The 14,539-nt window shown below is 45.4% G+C and overlaps 1 protein-coding gene across 2 annotated transcripts in view; it reads left to right on the forward strand.

Moving 5' to 3' along the window:
* Window positions 1-8,128, forward strand: part of DNAJC5G (DnaJ heat shock protein family (Hsp40) member C5 gamma) — a 102,549-nt gene extending 94,421 nt beyond the window's left edge. For both annotated transcript variants that reach the window (XM_030198595.1, XM_030198596.1), the window contains 2 exons: window positions 3,391-3,468; window positions 5,806-8,128. In XM_030198595.1, the coding sequence (XP_030054455.1) occupies window positions 3,391-3,464 (74 nt within the window). In that variant the 3' untranslated portion in view covers window positions 3,465-3,468; window positions 5,806-8,128. The remainder of the gene's footprint in view (window positions 1-3,390; window positions 3,469-5,805) is intronic.
* Window positions 8,129-14,539: the final 6,411 nt, after the last annotated feature.

A 14,539-nucleotide genomic window follows, 5' to 3' on the forward strand; every position in this document is an offset into this window, starting at 1 on the left:
GGTGGAAGGCAGCTCTGGCCAGCCCCAGAAGAGATCCCCAGCTGGCAAGGCTTGGGGATCCCCACTAGCCACAGCAAGGTTCAGGGCTGCTGTTAACCATGCTGGTGACCAGGGCAGAAAATAAAGAAGCCCCTCCCCCAATTACCTCTCCTTTCCAATCTCTTCGCCTGCCATTACAGTCACATTGACAGACCCTCACAAATAACAGAACAAGGGATCACAAATTAGAAATAAAAATATGTATACAAAATTGAACTGGGAACCCTCAGCATGCACTGCAACACTGGAGAAAAACAAAAGTGCATTTCCTTTTCTACTTAACACAATAAAAAGACATCCACTATGCACATTTCCCAAAGCTAACATATTCCATTTAAAACATTCAAAATAAAATGATTTTTCTACCTTTATTGTCTGGACATTTTATTTTTCCATCATGTTGGTTCCAAATTCTTTCCCGCTTTCCTGTCTAATGCTAATTCTTCAAGCGACTGTCCATTTGTCTTTTTTCTCCTGCCATTTCATTTCCTCACTACACCTGCCTCTGAAATATTGATCTTTCCATTTTAGCTTTTTCCTTTCTTTTTTTTCTGCCTCTGTACACTCAAATTTCATCCTCTTTCTAAATCTTTTCCTTCTTTTTACTTTTCAGATATCTATCACATTTCCATTTCCTTTCACCCACTAGCTCTCCCATTCCCCATCTCTCTCCTTCCCAGCCTATCATTCCTTTCTATCTTCAATCTACGCACCATTACCATATTTCTACCCCTGTAATCACTGTTCTCTCATTTATTTCCTTGCCATCTCCACTCCTTGGGCCTCTTCCCCATGCTTTCCACCATTCCCAGTGTCTCCCTCCCTCCGCCCTTCCAGCCCAGCATCTGTACTCTCTTTCTCCCATCCTCACCCTCTAGCCTGATATCTCCCTATCCCTTTTACTTCCCACCACCAGCATCTTCCAGTCCCATCTCTCTCCCCTCCGCCATTGTTCAGCATTTTTCCCTTTCTCTTCCCTACCATCCATTGTCCATGTTCTCTCCCTGGATCCAGCTTCCTTCTTTCTCCCCTCCCCCGCTTGTGCATCTCTCCTTTCCTTTCCTTTCCTCTCCTCCACCTTCATGTCCAACTTTTCTCCCTCTCCCTGCCTTGAGCCCCTGGTCTAACATCTCTTTCCCCTCCGCCCAACACACACACAGCATCTCTCCATCCTTCCTTCCCCTCACCTCAGTGCCATGTTCAACATTTCCCCTCTCATCTCTCCCTCCTTTCCTTCCACTTCCATGTCCAACACTTTTTTTTCTCTCTGGTCCTTTACCACTCCTATGCAGCCTTTCCCTCCCTCTCCCCATCCCACCCCACCCCACCCATATCCAACAATTCTCCCTCTCTTTCCCCTTGCAGCATCTCTCCATTCCTCCACCCCACCTAGCACTACCCTGTCTCACTCCCTCATCCCAACAGTGCTCCTGTCTCTCCCTCTCTCCCTGACCCCTCAAGCCACCTGCCAGCATGCTGCACCTTTTCCCCTCTCCCCCCAGCCACCCGCTGACATGCTGCAGCTGCACCTTTTCGCCGTCATTGTCGTTCTCTCCCACCTCCAAGCACCCGCCGGCGCGCCACGGGCCCTCCCTCCCCTTCCTCCCTCCCGGACGTCTGCAGCGGAGCCGCACGCTGCCACTACACAACTGCTTCCTTCCGGCCGGCCTCACCTTTTCCGATACTCTTTCTGAAGAGACGGGGCCAGCGCAGAGGAAGCACTCATAGCAGCGTGCGGACGGCCCCGGCCCCACCTCTTCAGAAAGAGTATCGGAAAAGGTGAGGCCGGCCGGAAGGAAGCAGTTGTGTAGTGGCGGCAGCAGGCGGCTCCGCTGCAGATGTCCGGTGGGGATGGAAGGGGAGGGAGCAGGCCGGGAAGGAACAAAACCTGCGGCGTAACGGCAGGTGGCTGGGAGGAAGGAGCTGAACGCGCGCTTTTTTTGTTGGCTGAGTTGCACTGTTGCTGGGTGGGCCCTAGCCCAAAGTGGGTGGGCCCGGGCCCACCCGTGGCTACGCCCCTGATATGTCTGTTGTAACATTAGGAAACATGGCTTGCAACTTGTCTGGGTGTAATACCAATGGGTGACCACTTTTATATTCATTCTCTTTAATCAACACACAGATGGAGGCTTTCTGCATTTCATGAAACACTCCCGCCCCCTCTCTGAAAAAAAAAATAGTTTCCACTGCCGCATAAACTGAAAACCCCTCCCTTGCAAAAACAGATATAACAAAAAAAAATAGGACCATCTCTTCTGGATCGGACTTAAGCCACCCCTGACCCATTATATAATGTTTCACTTGCAAATAGGGAAGAAGATCCCTAGATCACAAATCATATGCTGTTTTCAGTTCTTCAATAGTAGAAAAGGCACCCACATCCAAAAATTGTTGAAAAGTATTTAATCTCACGCACTCACCCTCCCCACCCCCCTTTCCAAGTCTGAGCTGGGGATTCCATAGCTGATTAGGCTTTTGAGATACACACATGAACGAGAGAAATCTGTATACATGTTCTCCAATGTATACAAATTTATCTCAAGTGTATTCACTGTGAATATGTTATGAGGTCTCCATGACAGGTTTGGAAAGTTCTGCACTCAAATGTGAGGTTCATATAATAGATGGGGTCTGGAGAGCAGATGTAAAGTTGAAATATTATGCTGTTATAGTGTGCCAGTGACATTGTTTTCTGCATTGGTTTTATTATATTTAATTAGTGTTGGTAGGAATTACTTTGATCCTGTTTGGAGGAACAGTTTTATTTTCACAATAAAAATATTTTATAACTGGATGAGAGGAGTTGGCATAATGCTATCTGTGCCTCCTGCTTTCTGGCATGCCAGGTCTTATGATGCCTCTTTGGCAGCCATACAGCCATATTGCAGGGCAGATTTTGATGGTTTGTCTTTGCAGACCCCACAGACTTGTGATGTGAAACATTCTACATCAGTAACCAACATAAACTAGGAATCTGTGATTGGGGTTATGAAGGGGCATATCAGAGGGAGTAAAGTTCTAGATCAATTTCTGCAGATGCCCTTCTCTGTCCCCCCCTGTTCTATTCTCTCTACCAGTGGATTGTAACTTCTTTCCCTTGCGTATCTGAGTTTTAAAATGCCTGATTGTATGTCTGCCACACTTGCTAAGTAACAGAGAGCAGTATAACACATTTGCCAAATACAAATAAAAATGTAATGGTTACCATATCCTGCTTATCCTTTTTTCTTCCTTCCCCTAAATCTCTGCTGGTGATTTTCTATAGGCCAGGAGACAACTTTCTCTCTCTCTCTCTCTCTCATAGATGCTATCTTACTACTTTTTCTTATCTCCGTTTCTTTCCTTCTGTAGGTGGTGGACCCAAGAGAACACAGCCGACCCCTAGTCCTGTATACACAACAGATGGAAAACAGGCACAGTCCTAACACTGTAAGAACTTGTGGTTGAGGAATGAATAGCCACTCCTCTTATACCTACTGTTAATTTATTATGTTTGATTTACCATAAATCATGCTTCCTATGCTTGGATACTTTGCCCCCAGGTACAAAACTATCGGCTTGCACTGATATCACAAAGGCCTAGGACACAGAGTTGCCACACAGCCCTTTTTGATCACTAACAGCCAGATGATTAAAAGCCCTGCGCTGTTCCAAATAGCGTGGGGCGTTATTAGACCTATGATCAGAGATAATTGCGTGCAAATTTAAGCACACAATTCTCTCTGATCATGGGGTAGAAGTGCGGGAGAATTGTGCCTGAGCATTCGCTCAGCACAATCCTCCTGCACGTGTTTGAAAGGTCTGGGCTGTCAAAAGCCCAAACCTGTCAAACAAAGGGGCTTGAGGTCCATGGGACCACCGGACCCCAACTACCCCTGCCCCAAGCAAGGCAAAACGGGGGCTGGAGGTCCGGCAGACCGCCGGTCCCCCTGACGATCCCCTCCCCCCACCCAGGTCAGGGAGGGCTTGGAGATTCGGTGGGTCTCTAGCCCCCCCTAACTCCCCTCAGCATTTCAAAGAAGGTCCCTGGTGGCCCAGTGGGCGACCAACCCCCCCCCCCCCCCCCCCCCCCCCGCCATAGTTCAGGGAGGGCTGGAGATCCGGTGGGTCTCCAGCCCCAACCCCCCAACATTGGCAAGGGTCCATTGTGGTCCAGTGTCAATCTCCCCACCCCACCCCCACCTTGGGTTGGAGGAGGGAGGTAGCCAGCCTGCCTCCCTCCCTCCTCTTCCTTCCACGCCGCCATTTTGTGGCGTTGAAGAGGAGGGAGGCAGGCTAGCTCCCTCCTCCAACTCAAGGTAGAGGGGTGGGGGATTGACACTGGACCACAAGTGACCCTTGCCAATGCTGTGTCGGACTCCAGCCCCCCTATTGCTTGGGGGGGGGGGGGGTTCACCCACTGGGCAGCCAGGGAAATTTTTTGAAATGCCTTCCCTGAACCTGGGGGGGGGGGGGGAGATCGTCGAGGGGACCGCCTCCTGTCACTGGGGGGGGGGGGGGGGTCGTGTTTGCTTTGTTGGGGGGAATGGAGGCCTGCTAGCATGTAAATGCATGCTGGACAGGGCTCACCATTCCTCCCCAATGGTCTTCAAACCCTAATGCCAGCTCGGAGCTGGCATAGTGTTTGCCGCATCCAGCAACCCAGTCTTTGGCGCACTGGTCGCTGATCATTGGGGATGAATATGTTTAGTCCTGTTTTGCATGTATTTGCATGCTAGTTGCATTCAGAGCCCTTGAGCGTGTTGTTTCACTTGCTCGGGGACTGTGATCATGGAGCGGTAGCAAACGCCGGCGCTAGTATGGCGCTAACAGCCTCTAGCGCCGGCATTTTCTTCTGATCATCCCTGTGTAAGCAAGCTTGTGTGCCTGCTTGTCCCATCCCTTGTGCTATGTGAGAATTACCTTCTCCTTTTGCTCTTTCAGTCAGTGAACTATCTTGGTTTTTGTGATCATTGTGTATCAATATACAATGTATATTTTATTTTGTCTTCTATCTTTTACTGCTGTTTGCCCCTTGGTGTTCTGCACTTCCTAGCTTTTTGCAGCCTTGCTTGTTTGTATAAATGATTCTTTATTCTGCTGAATTTTGTACTGAGCATTTTCTGCTCTGATAGGCATAGCCATGGATTTCTAATGAGCAGCATTATACTGAAGCTTGTGACCCTCTAATGTTGGTGTGCATGTATTTCAAAGGGAGCACGATCAAAATTGCTGCTTCCTCTGGATGTGCCAGCAAATGCCCATGTATATGTTGGTATCCTTCTAGGTATTTTATAGAAGGCTCTGCATTCTGTTGAGCCTTTTGAAATACACTAGAGGAACTGACCACGTCCTAACTTGGACTTCTCAATTTCTCCTTTGACAAAATGGGGCTTTTATGAAGTGTGTTGAAGCATCTGATATCTTTAAAAAAAAATCAGATTCAAGGTGTTAAATTTCTAGTTCTCCAACTTTATTGGATTTTGCAAAAGTAAAACAAAAAGAACGTTGAATTGAAGGATAGTGAGAAATCCACCCCCCCCCCCCCACCCACAACAGTAACAATTAAATCCTGTGAGGCATTAAATTTCATGCTGGCTTTTGCAGAGTCTGTAACTGTGCCGTTCATATACAGTGTGGTGGTTTTGCTGTGGATGAGGTCAGTATTTCTGTTCTTGTACCACAATTGTCTCCAAAGAGCTCAGTTTTATTTGGCTTCATATACTCTTCTGATAGTGGTAAAGGATCTCAAATGCATAAATTTTAACTTTGCTGTCTCTCTTGCAGAGACAACCAAGCCAGTTCAAGTTCAGCCTGGGCCCGTAGCAGCCGCAACCGAATCCCATCCTATTCTCTTCAAACCAGAAGGCTAACTACAGGAATGAGTGAAGAAAGAAAGGGAGGGGACCAGCATGTGCCAATGGATTCACACACCAGCAGTCCAAACTGCTAGAAATGGCCTTCTCTTGCTTTCTTTTGTAAATGTGCTCATTAGGGGGGACTGTCAAAACCAAAGTGAGCCACACCCCTGACCACCTTGTTACTGCCTTGGCAGTTGGCACCACAGACTACCACCAGCATTCAGCTGCTGCCACCCTATGCTCTACAGTATAGAGGGCAGGAAATGAGCATGTTCTGTTCTTGCCATCACCTTTCTGATAATAACTTTGAATATGCCAAATCTCAGGTTGAATTGGGGGGAGGGGCAGAGGGAAGAGCAGGATGATTAACTTTTTTTTTTTTTTTTTTTTAAATAAATTTAGAAGTCTGTAACTGGATCCTGTTTGTCTGGCATATGGTATGGCTAAGTGAGAAGGCGGTACTGGGAAAAGTAGAGAATGAAGAATAGGCAGACGAGACCGTGTATTACCACTGTGCTTACAATACTTGACTTTGGGGGCCAAAGCTGGTCATATCTGCTACCTCGTCACCACTTAGTTTAGCTCCAGCCTTTCACTGTCTTGCGATTCTTGCCTAAGTTGTCCCTCTGTTTTTAATGTTTCTAATGTGATACCTGTATTTAACTACATGATGCCCTTCTGAAATGTAGTTGTACATTAATTTGCTGCCTTGCTGAATTTTTTTTTTTTAACATATAAAATGAAGCAAACTGATCATATTGTGTAAAATGCTGATGGAAACAGTGTTACCTCAAGTAGCCAAGAGACACAGACACATAGAAGTAAACTATTGAATGGAAATAATCCAAGTACCCAAATGTTTTACTTTTGTTAAATGGTTAAAATTCTTACGAAAGGCATGCTGTCACAAAAATGTATCTTTTCTGTCAGTAGATCCTCGCCACAGCAATTAACTAGAATTCTATATTTCAGTCTCCTGTGTCTTTGGTAGGTTTTATAAAGCGTGAAATAAATGTAAAGGATTTGCTTCAGATTTCCCAGCCCCTCCTCATACCTACCTGGTGGGAATGCACCAACTAACACAGGTTGCATCGGTCAGATGGATGTAGAAATACATTCAGGCCTTTTTGAGATCTGAGCCAGGAGGCTTAGATCTTACTTGGTCTGCCAGCGAGGTTGATTGAATTCTCTTTAACACTTCGTTATCTGTATCTCTTTTTTGCCCCACCATATTGTAGCATTATGCCTTCCAGTCTAAGTTGCTACAGTTTTGGCAGATACTACAGCCCTTTTGTGTCCTGTACTGGGATTTAATTTGGGGGGGGGGAGCACCTTGTCAATTTCTGGTCCACTAGAGGAGTGAGCGTCTTTTTGTACAGGCAGTCTTTCCTGTAAGTAAGGTGACTCTGATTTGAAAGAGGCCATTTCTAGAATGCCATCATCCTTTGTACTAGTGAATCATTTTTAATGCTTTACACTGATCTTATGAATCTTGTCCAGTTTGGTTAGTTGAATCATGTACAGAATTTTACTACTATGCATATAAAGAAGCCTTTATATTAACGTGCCATGTTTTCTGTCAAGATATGAAAAACTAAGTTCACTTGTGTTTGAAGTATCTTCTGTGGCACATGAGATATCAGCTGATATATCAAGGAGGACAGTGACACTGAGTAGCCAGGTGTTCCCTGACTAAACATTTTGAGCACCTCACTGTCTTAATTCTAAATATTTGCCAATTTCACATTTAGCTGTTTTAAAAATCCTATGGATGTTCCAGGACGAGAGCTTTTGTCAAGATTTTATGCCAGAATCCAACACTGCTCTTATTGTGACAGATCTCTTCAAGCTTGAAGCTGGCCACAGGGCTGCTGTCCACAGCAATGTTCTTTATACTGTTAGGGAAACACACCCTGTGTGCAGGATTGTAGACATGTGTGTCTGTGTCTTTGCTTCATGTTACAGTGATGGGCACTGCACTTTAACCCTTTGCATACTCTTAATTTTTCCACTAGCTATAGAGCACTGTGACTTTGGGGGGAAGGAGGGGCTAAAGAGGGACCATTGTGTCATGTTTTTGTCAATAAATTGTGAAAAATTGTGTATTAATCTGTGCTGCAAGTGTGTTTTCTGAGTTGCATGAGATGTCGGTGTACAAAGCAGGAAGACGGTGACACAAAACAGCTGGATCTTCTCTGAGCAGCTAGACAAGAACGTTCAGCATATCACTAACTTACCAATTTTACATTAAGTACATAAGTACATAAGTACATAAGTAGTGCCATACTGGGAAAGACCAAAGGTCCATCTAGCCCAGCATCCTGTCACCGACAGTGGCCAATCCAGGTCAAGGGCACCTGGCACGCTCCCCAAACGTAAAAACATTCCAGACAAGTTATACCTAAAAATGCGGAATTTTTCCAAGTCCATTTAATAGCGGTCTATGGACTTGTCCTTTAGGAATCTATCTAACCCCTTTTTAAACTCCGTCAAGCTAACCGCCCGTACCACGTTCTCCGGCAACGAATTCCAGAGTCTAATTACACGTTGGGTGAAGAAAAATTTTCTCCGATTCGTTTTAAATTTACCACACTGTAGCTTCAACTCATGCCCTCTAGTCCTAGTATTTTTGGATAGCGTGAACAGTCGCTTCACATCCACCCGATCCATTCCACTCATTATTTTATACACTTCTATCATATCTCCCCTCAGTCGTCTCTTCTCCAAGCTGAAAAGCCCTAGCCTTCTCAGCCTCTCTTCATAGGAAAGTCGTCCCATCCCCACTATCATTTTCGTCGCCCTTCGCTGTACCTTTTCCAATTCTACTATATCTTTTTTGAGATACGGAGACCAGTACTGAACACAATACTCCAGGTGCGGTCGCTGTTAAAAAAAAAAAAGTTATGCGCAGAGTGAGATGTGGGGTGATTTTTTTTTCTTCCCAAATTTTAGTGTAATAGCCTATTGCTGATTCTCAGTAATGCACACTGTGGTGAATAGATAGGGATTTTGACTGATCACTTCTTTCCAATATTAGTGATACAGGTACTCTTTACAGTGATCTTTCAAGCAGGCAACCCCCCCCCCCCATTATTTTTTTTAAGCCTTGATATTCTGTCTTTTATCTTGTTGCTGTTATCTTTGTTTATCTCTGTCCTGTTTTAGTAATACCTTGAGATCTGCTCACCTCTAACTTTGTAAAGAAATTCTAAAGCACTTTGGACAATTCCTAAATTATTTCTGTAAACTTATTTTTACAATCATGGTAAATCCACCCTTTTGGGTTGCTTTTATTGATTAGATTTTATATCCAGTTCAAAAGGCTTGCCTGTTTTGTCAGCAATGTTTGAAATTTATTGTGAAAAGAGTAGGTAGAGGAAGAAGAGGTTTGTTGGTTTATCTTGAAAAATAAAAATTGATTAATAAAGTAAGGATGCTTTTATAGTTTTTCTATGAACATCTGTTTTGAGTTGGATGGTTAATCCTGATTGCAACCTAACTTGGGAAGATTGACCTGGTTCATGAACAAGTTTACTATCTTTTTAAATTAAAAAGAAAAAAAAGTTTATTGGAAATCTGTCTGCCCTCTGCAGTGGATTCTTTTATAGAGAGTGAAGCAGGAGCAAATGTTGGTCCCGCAGCATTTTGGGTACCTTCTGTCAAGAATCTAGAGTGAAATTGCTCTGTTGACCTACTGTGATCCCCACAGTTGGAGATGTTTTGGACTATAGTACTACTACTACTACTACTTAACATTTCTAGAGTGCTACTAGGGTTACGCAGCGCTGTACAGTTTAACAAAGAAGGACAGTCCCTGCTCAATGGAGCTTACAATCTAAAGGACGAAATGTCAAGTTGGGGCAGTCTAGATTTCCTGAATAGAGGTATGGTGGTTAGGTGCTGAAGGCGACATTGAAGAGGTAGGCTTTGAGCAAGGATTTGAAGATGGGCAGGGAGGGGGCCTGGCGTATGGGCTCAGGGAGTTTATTCCAAGCATGGGGTGAGGCGAGGCAGAAAGGGTGGAGCCTGGAGTTGGCGGTGGTGGAGAAGGGTACTGAAAGGAGGGATTTGTCTTGAGAGCGGAGGCTACGGGTAGGAACGTAGGAGGAGATGAGGGTAGAGAGGTAGGGAGGGGCTGCAGGTCGAGTGCATTTGTAGGTTAGTAGGAGAAGCTTGAACTGTATGCGGTACCTAATCGGAAGCCAGTGCAGTGACGTGAGGAGAGGGATGATATGAGTATATCGGTGAACAAAGTTTTAACTGATATTGGATCAACTTGGGGGATCTCAACTCAGTCCTCTGGCACACCAAGTCAGTCTGGTTTTCAGGATACCTACCATGAATATGCAGCAGAGTGATTTCTATATAGGAGACAGTACAAGCAAATATTTCATTCATATTCATGGTGGGTATCCTGAAAACCTGACTGACTTGGTGTGTCCAGAGAACTGAGTTGAGATCCTGTGACTCCAATAAAAAAAAGTATATCAGCGTTAAACCTTTGGACTTTAGAAATGTCAACAAAAACTTCCAACTGTGGATACCAGAGTGGGTCCTGTGGAGCAATTTCAATCCAGATTCTTGACAGATTTGCATGCAGTAGAGACAGTGCAGAAATATTTTGTGCATATTCCTTGTAAGTATCCTCAAAATCTGACTGGCTGGGTATGTCCTGAGAAGCTGTGGACTGACTAGCTTTTGAGAACTGTGCTACCTTTTTGCCCTCTACTGAGTCTGTGGCTGATTTCTTTCATGATGGTGTTCACCAGATTTATCTTGAGTTCTCCATAAGTGTTTCTCAGGTTGTGTTGGAATACCACCATCCTATTCTAGATTTCAGTATGCTTATAAAGGGCTTAATAAGTGCTGTCATATGCAAATTTCTTGTACATATTCAGTATAGAAATTTTGTTAACCAGTTTGGATAAGAATATAAGTTTTGCCATACTGAGACAGTCTGAAGGTCCATCAATCACAGTATCCTATTTCCAACAGTGGCCAATCCAGGTCACAAGTACCTGGTAAGATCCCAGCATAGTCAAACAGATTTTATACTGCTTATTCTAGAAATAAGAGGCCTTCTAAAAGAGCATCACCTTCGTGAGGCTGGAAGTAATCCTGTAGACAGGACCACCACCCCAGGGAATGTAATACCCCCTCGCACCAAGGATGTCTCCAGGAGCTAGTGCCCAGGTGGGAAGGGTTAGGATGGCTGTTGTAGTTAGTGATCCGATTATTAGGCATGTAGATAGCTGGGTGGCTGGTGCACGTTAGGATCGTCTGGTCACTTGCGTGCCTGGTGCGAAGGTGGCAGACCTCACATCACCTAGATAGGATTTTAGATAATGCTGGGGGGGGGGGGGGGGGAGCCAGCTGTCTTGGTACATGTGGGTACCAGTGACATGGAAAAATGTGGGAGAGAGGTTCTGGAAGCCAAATTTAGGCCCAGGTAGAAAGCTCAAATCTAGAACCTCTAGGGTAGCATTTTCTGAAGTGCTACCTGTTCCACATGCAGGGCCCAAGAGACAGGTAGATCGCCGGAGTCTCAGTGTGTGGATGAGATGATGGTGCAGGGAGGAGGGTTTTAGATTTGTTAGGAATTGGGCAACATTTTGGGGAAGGGGGAGCCTATTCCGAAAGGATGGGCTCCACCTTAGCCAGGGTGGGACCAGGCTGCTGGCATCAGTATTTAAAAAGGAGATAGAGCAGCTTTTAAACTAGAGACTGGGGGAAGGCCGACAGTCGCTCTAAAGTACATGGTTCGGAATAAGGTATCTTTTTTTTAAGATATCACCAAAACAGGGAAGATAGGGTATCCTGATAGGTTGCAAAAGAGACCATAGTAGATCAGGTGTCCTTAAATAAAAATCAGACAAAAGATTGCAAATTAATACTGTCAAGTACTGAGCATGATGTAAATAGGAACAACAAACAATTTGAAATGTCTATATGCAAATGCCAGAAACCTAAGAAATAAGATGGGAGAGAATAAATTGCACTAAATGAAAAACTAGATATAATAGGCATCTTTGAGACCAGGTGGAAGGAGGATAACCAGTGGGACACTGTCATACCGGGGTACAAATTATATCGTAATGATAGGGTGGATCGAATTAGTGGAGGGTTAACATTGAACAGATTGAAAATTCTGCAGGAGACAAAACACATCTTGGAATCCCTATGGATTAAAATTCCATGTGTAAAGGGGAAAAGGATAGTGATAAGAGTGTACTACCGTCCGCCTGGCCAGGATGAACAGACATGTAGAAATGTTATTGGAAATTAGGGAGGCTAATAAACTTGGCAACACAATAATAATGGATGATTTCAATTACCCTGATATTGACTGGGTAAATGTAACATCAGGGCATGCTAGGGAGATAAAAATTTGTTGACGAAATCAAGGACTGCTTTATGGAACAGGTGGTACAGGAGCTGACAGGAGGAGGAAAAATTCTAGACCTTAGTGGAGCACATGATCTGGTGTGGGAGGTAATGGTGATGGGGCCTCTGGATAACAGTGATCATAATATGATCAGATTTGATATTAGCTTTGGAGTAAGTATAAACAGGAAATCCAATACGTTAGCGTTTAACTTTCAAAAAGGAGACTGATAAAATGAAAAGAAAACTTACAGGAGCGGCTGTGAGGGTCAAAAATTTACATCAGGCATGGGTGCTGTTCAAAAATACCACCCTGGTCAAATATATTCTGTGTATTAAAAAAAGGAGGGCGGAAGACCAAACGACAGCCGGCACGGTTAAAAAGTGAGGTGAAGGAAGCAAAGAGCTAAAAGAAAATCCTTCAGAAAATGGAAGAAGGAACAGTCTGAAAATAATAAGAAACAGCATAAGGAATGTCAAGTCAAATGCAAAGCGCTGATAAGGAAGGCAAAGAAGGACTTTGAAAAAAAAGATTGCGTGGAGGCAAAAACACATAGTAAATTTTTTTTTAGCTATATTAAAAGCAAGAAGCTGGCAAAAGAATCGGTTGGACCGCTAGATGACCCAGGGGTAAAAGGGGGCGATCAGGGAAGACAAAGCCATAGCGGAGAGATTACATGAATTCTTTGCTTCGGTCTTCACCGAAAAGGATTTGGGAGAGATACCGGTGCCAGAAATGGTATTCATTGCTGACGAGTCAGAGAAACTGAATGAAATCTCTATAAACCTAGAGCAGTGATGGCGAACCTTTTAGAGACCGAGTGCCCAAACAGCAACCCAAAACCGAATTATTTATCGCAAAGTGCCGGTACTCATTATGGGCGGGGTCACCACATATGACTCCACCCCTATGATAGCCACACCCCTTACACCAGCCATGGCGCATATAAACAGACGTCATTGAAAATATTATCCTAGTGTAGGAGAAAAAAATAACATGACTTCCTTCCATTATAAATCATTTCTGTAAGCTGTTACAGCTCCAGTATACCCAGTGCAAAATAAGACAGCAGATGTAAATTCTCCAATTCGACATATTCCAAACACTAAAATGAAAATAAAATGATTTTTCCTACCTTTGTTGTCTGGTGATTTTGTTTTTCTATCCATATTGGTTCTAGTCGCTGATTCTGCTGCTCTCTATCTGTTCTCTTAACTCCGTTTCCAGGGCTTCCTATCCATTGATTTCTTTACTTTCCTCCTTTCTTCTTCATTTCTTGCCCTCCATCCATGTCCAGCAACCATCCTCTCCCCTCCAGCCACAAATGTCCAGCAGCCCTCCTCTCCCCCCTGCCCTACCTCCCAGCACCAGGCCTCCCTCCCAACCAGCACCCACCATCAGGCCTCCCTCCCACCCAGCATGCAGCAGCAGCAGCAGGCCTCCCTCCCACCCAGCACCCACCATCAGGCTTCCCTCCCACCCAGCACCCACCATCAGGTCTCCCACGCAGCAGCAGGCCTCCCTCCCACCCAGCACCCACCATCAGGCCTCCCTCCCACCCAGCAGCACACAGACAGCACCAGGCCGGCCTCCCGCCCTCCCTCCAACCCAACGAGCATCAGCCCGCCCGTCCCTCCTCCCTCCCAGCACCAGGAACCCCCCTCCTCCTAAAATTTAAAAAGCGTACCTCCAACCTCAGTCGGGGTTAAGGCGGCGTGCATTGGCAGTGGCAGCGAAGCGCCTGTGCTTCGCTGCCGCTGCCGACGCACGCCGCCTTAACCCCGACTGAGGAGGTACGCTTTTTAAATTTTAGGAGGAGGGGGGTTCCTGGTGCTGGGAGGGAGGGAGGACGGGCTGGCGGGCTGTTGCTCGTTGCATTGGAGGGAGGGCAGGAGGAAGGCCGAACTGGGAGGGAGAGTGGGCGGACCGGCGACGGCGTGCGTGCCAAGGGAGAGGGCTCTTCGTGCCCTCTCTGGCACGCGTGCCATAGGTTCGCCATCACTGACCTAGAGGATGTAATGGGTCATTTTGACAAACTGAAGAGTAGCAAATCTAGATTGGATGGTATTCATCCTAGAGTACTGATAGAATTGAAAAATTAACTGGCAGAACTATTAATACGTAATTTGTCTTTAAAATCAAGTGTGGTACTGGAAGACTGGAGGGTAGCCCATACTACTACTACTACTACTCATCATTTATATAGCGCTGTAACGCAAGGTTCCAGAGGGGATCCGGGAAATTATAGACTGGTGGTCCTGACATCAGTGCCGGG

This window comes from Microcaecilia unicolor, chromosome 3 (assembly GCF_901765095.1).
Source record: "Microcaecilia unicolor chromosome 3, aMicUni1.1, whole genome shotgun sequence".
In the NCBI taxonomy this organism is placed as follows: Eukaryota; Metazoa; Chordata; class Amphibia; order Gymnophiona; family Siphonopidae; genus Microcaecilia; species Microcaecilia unicolor.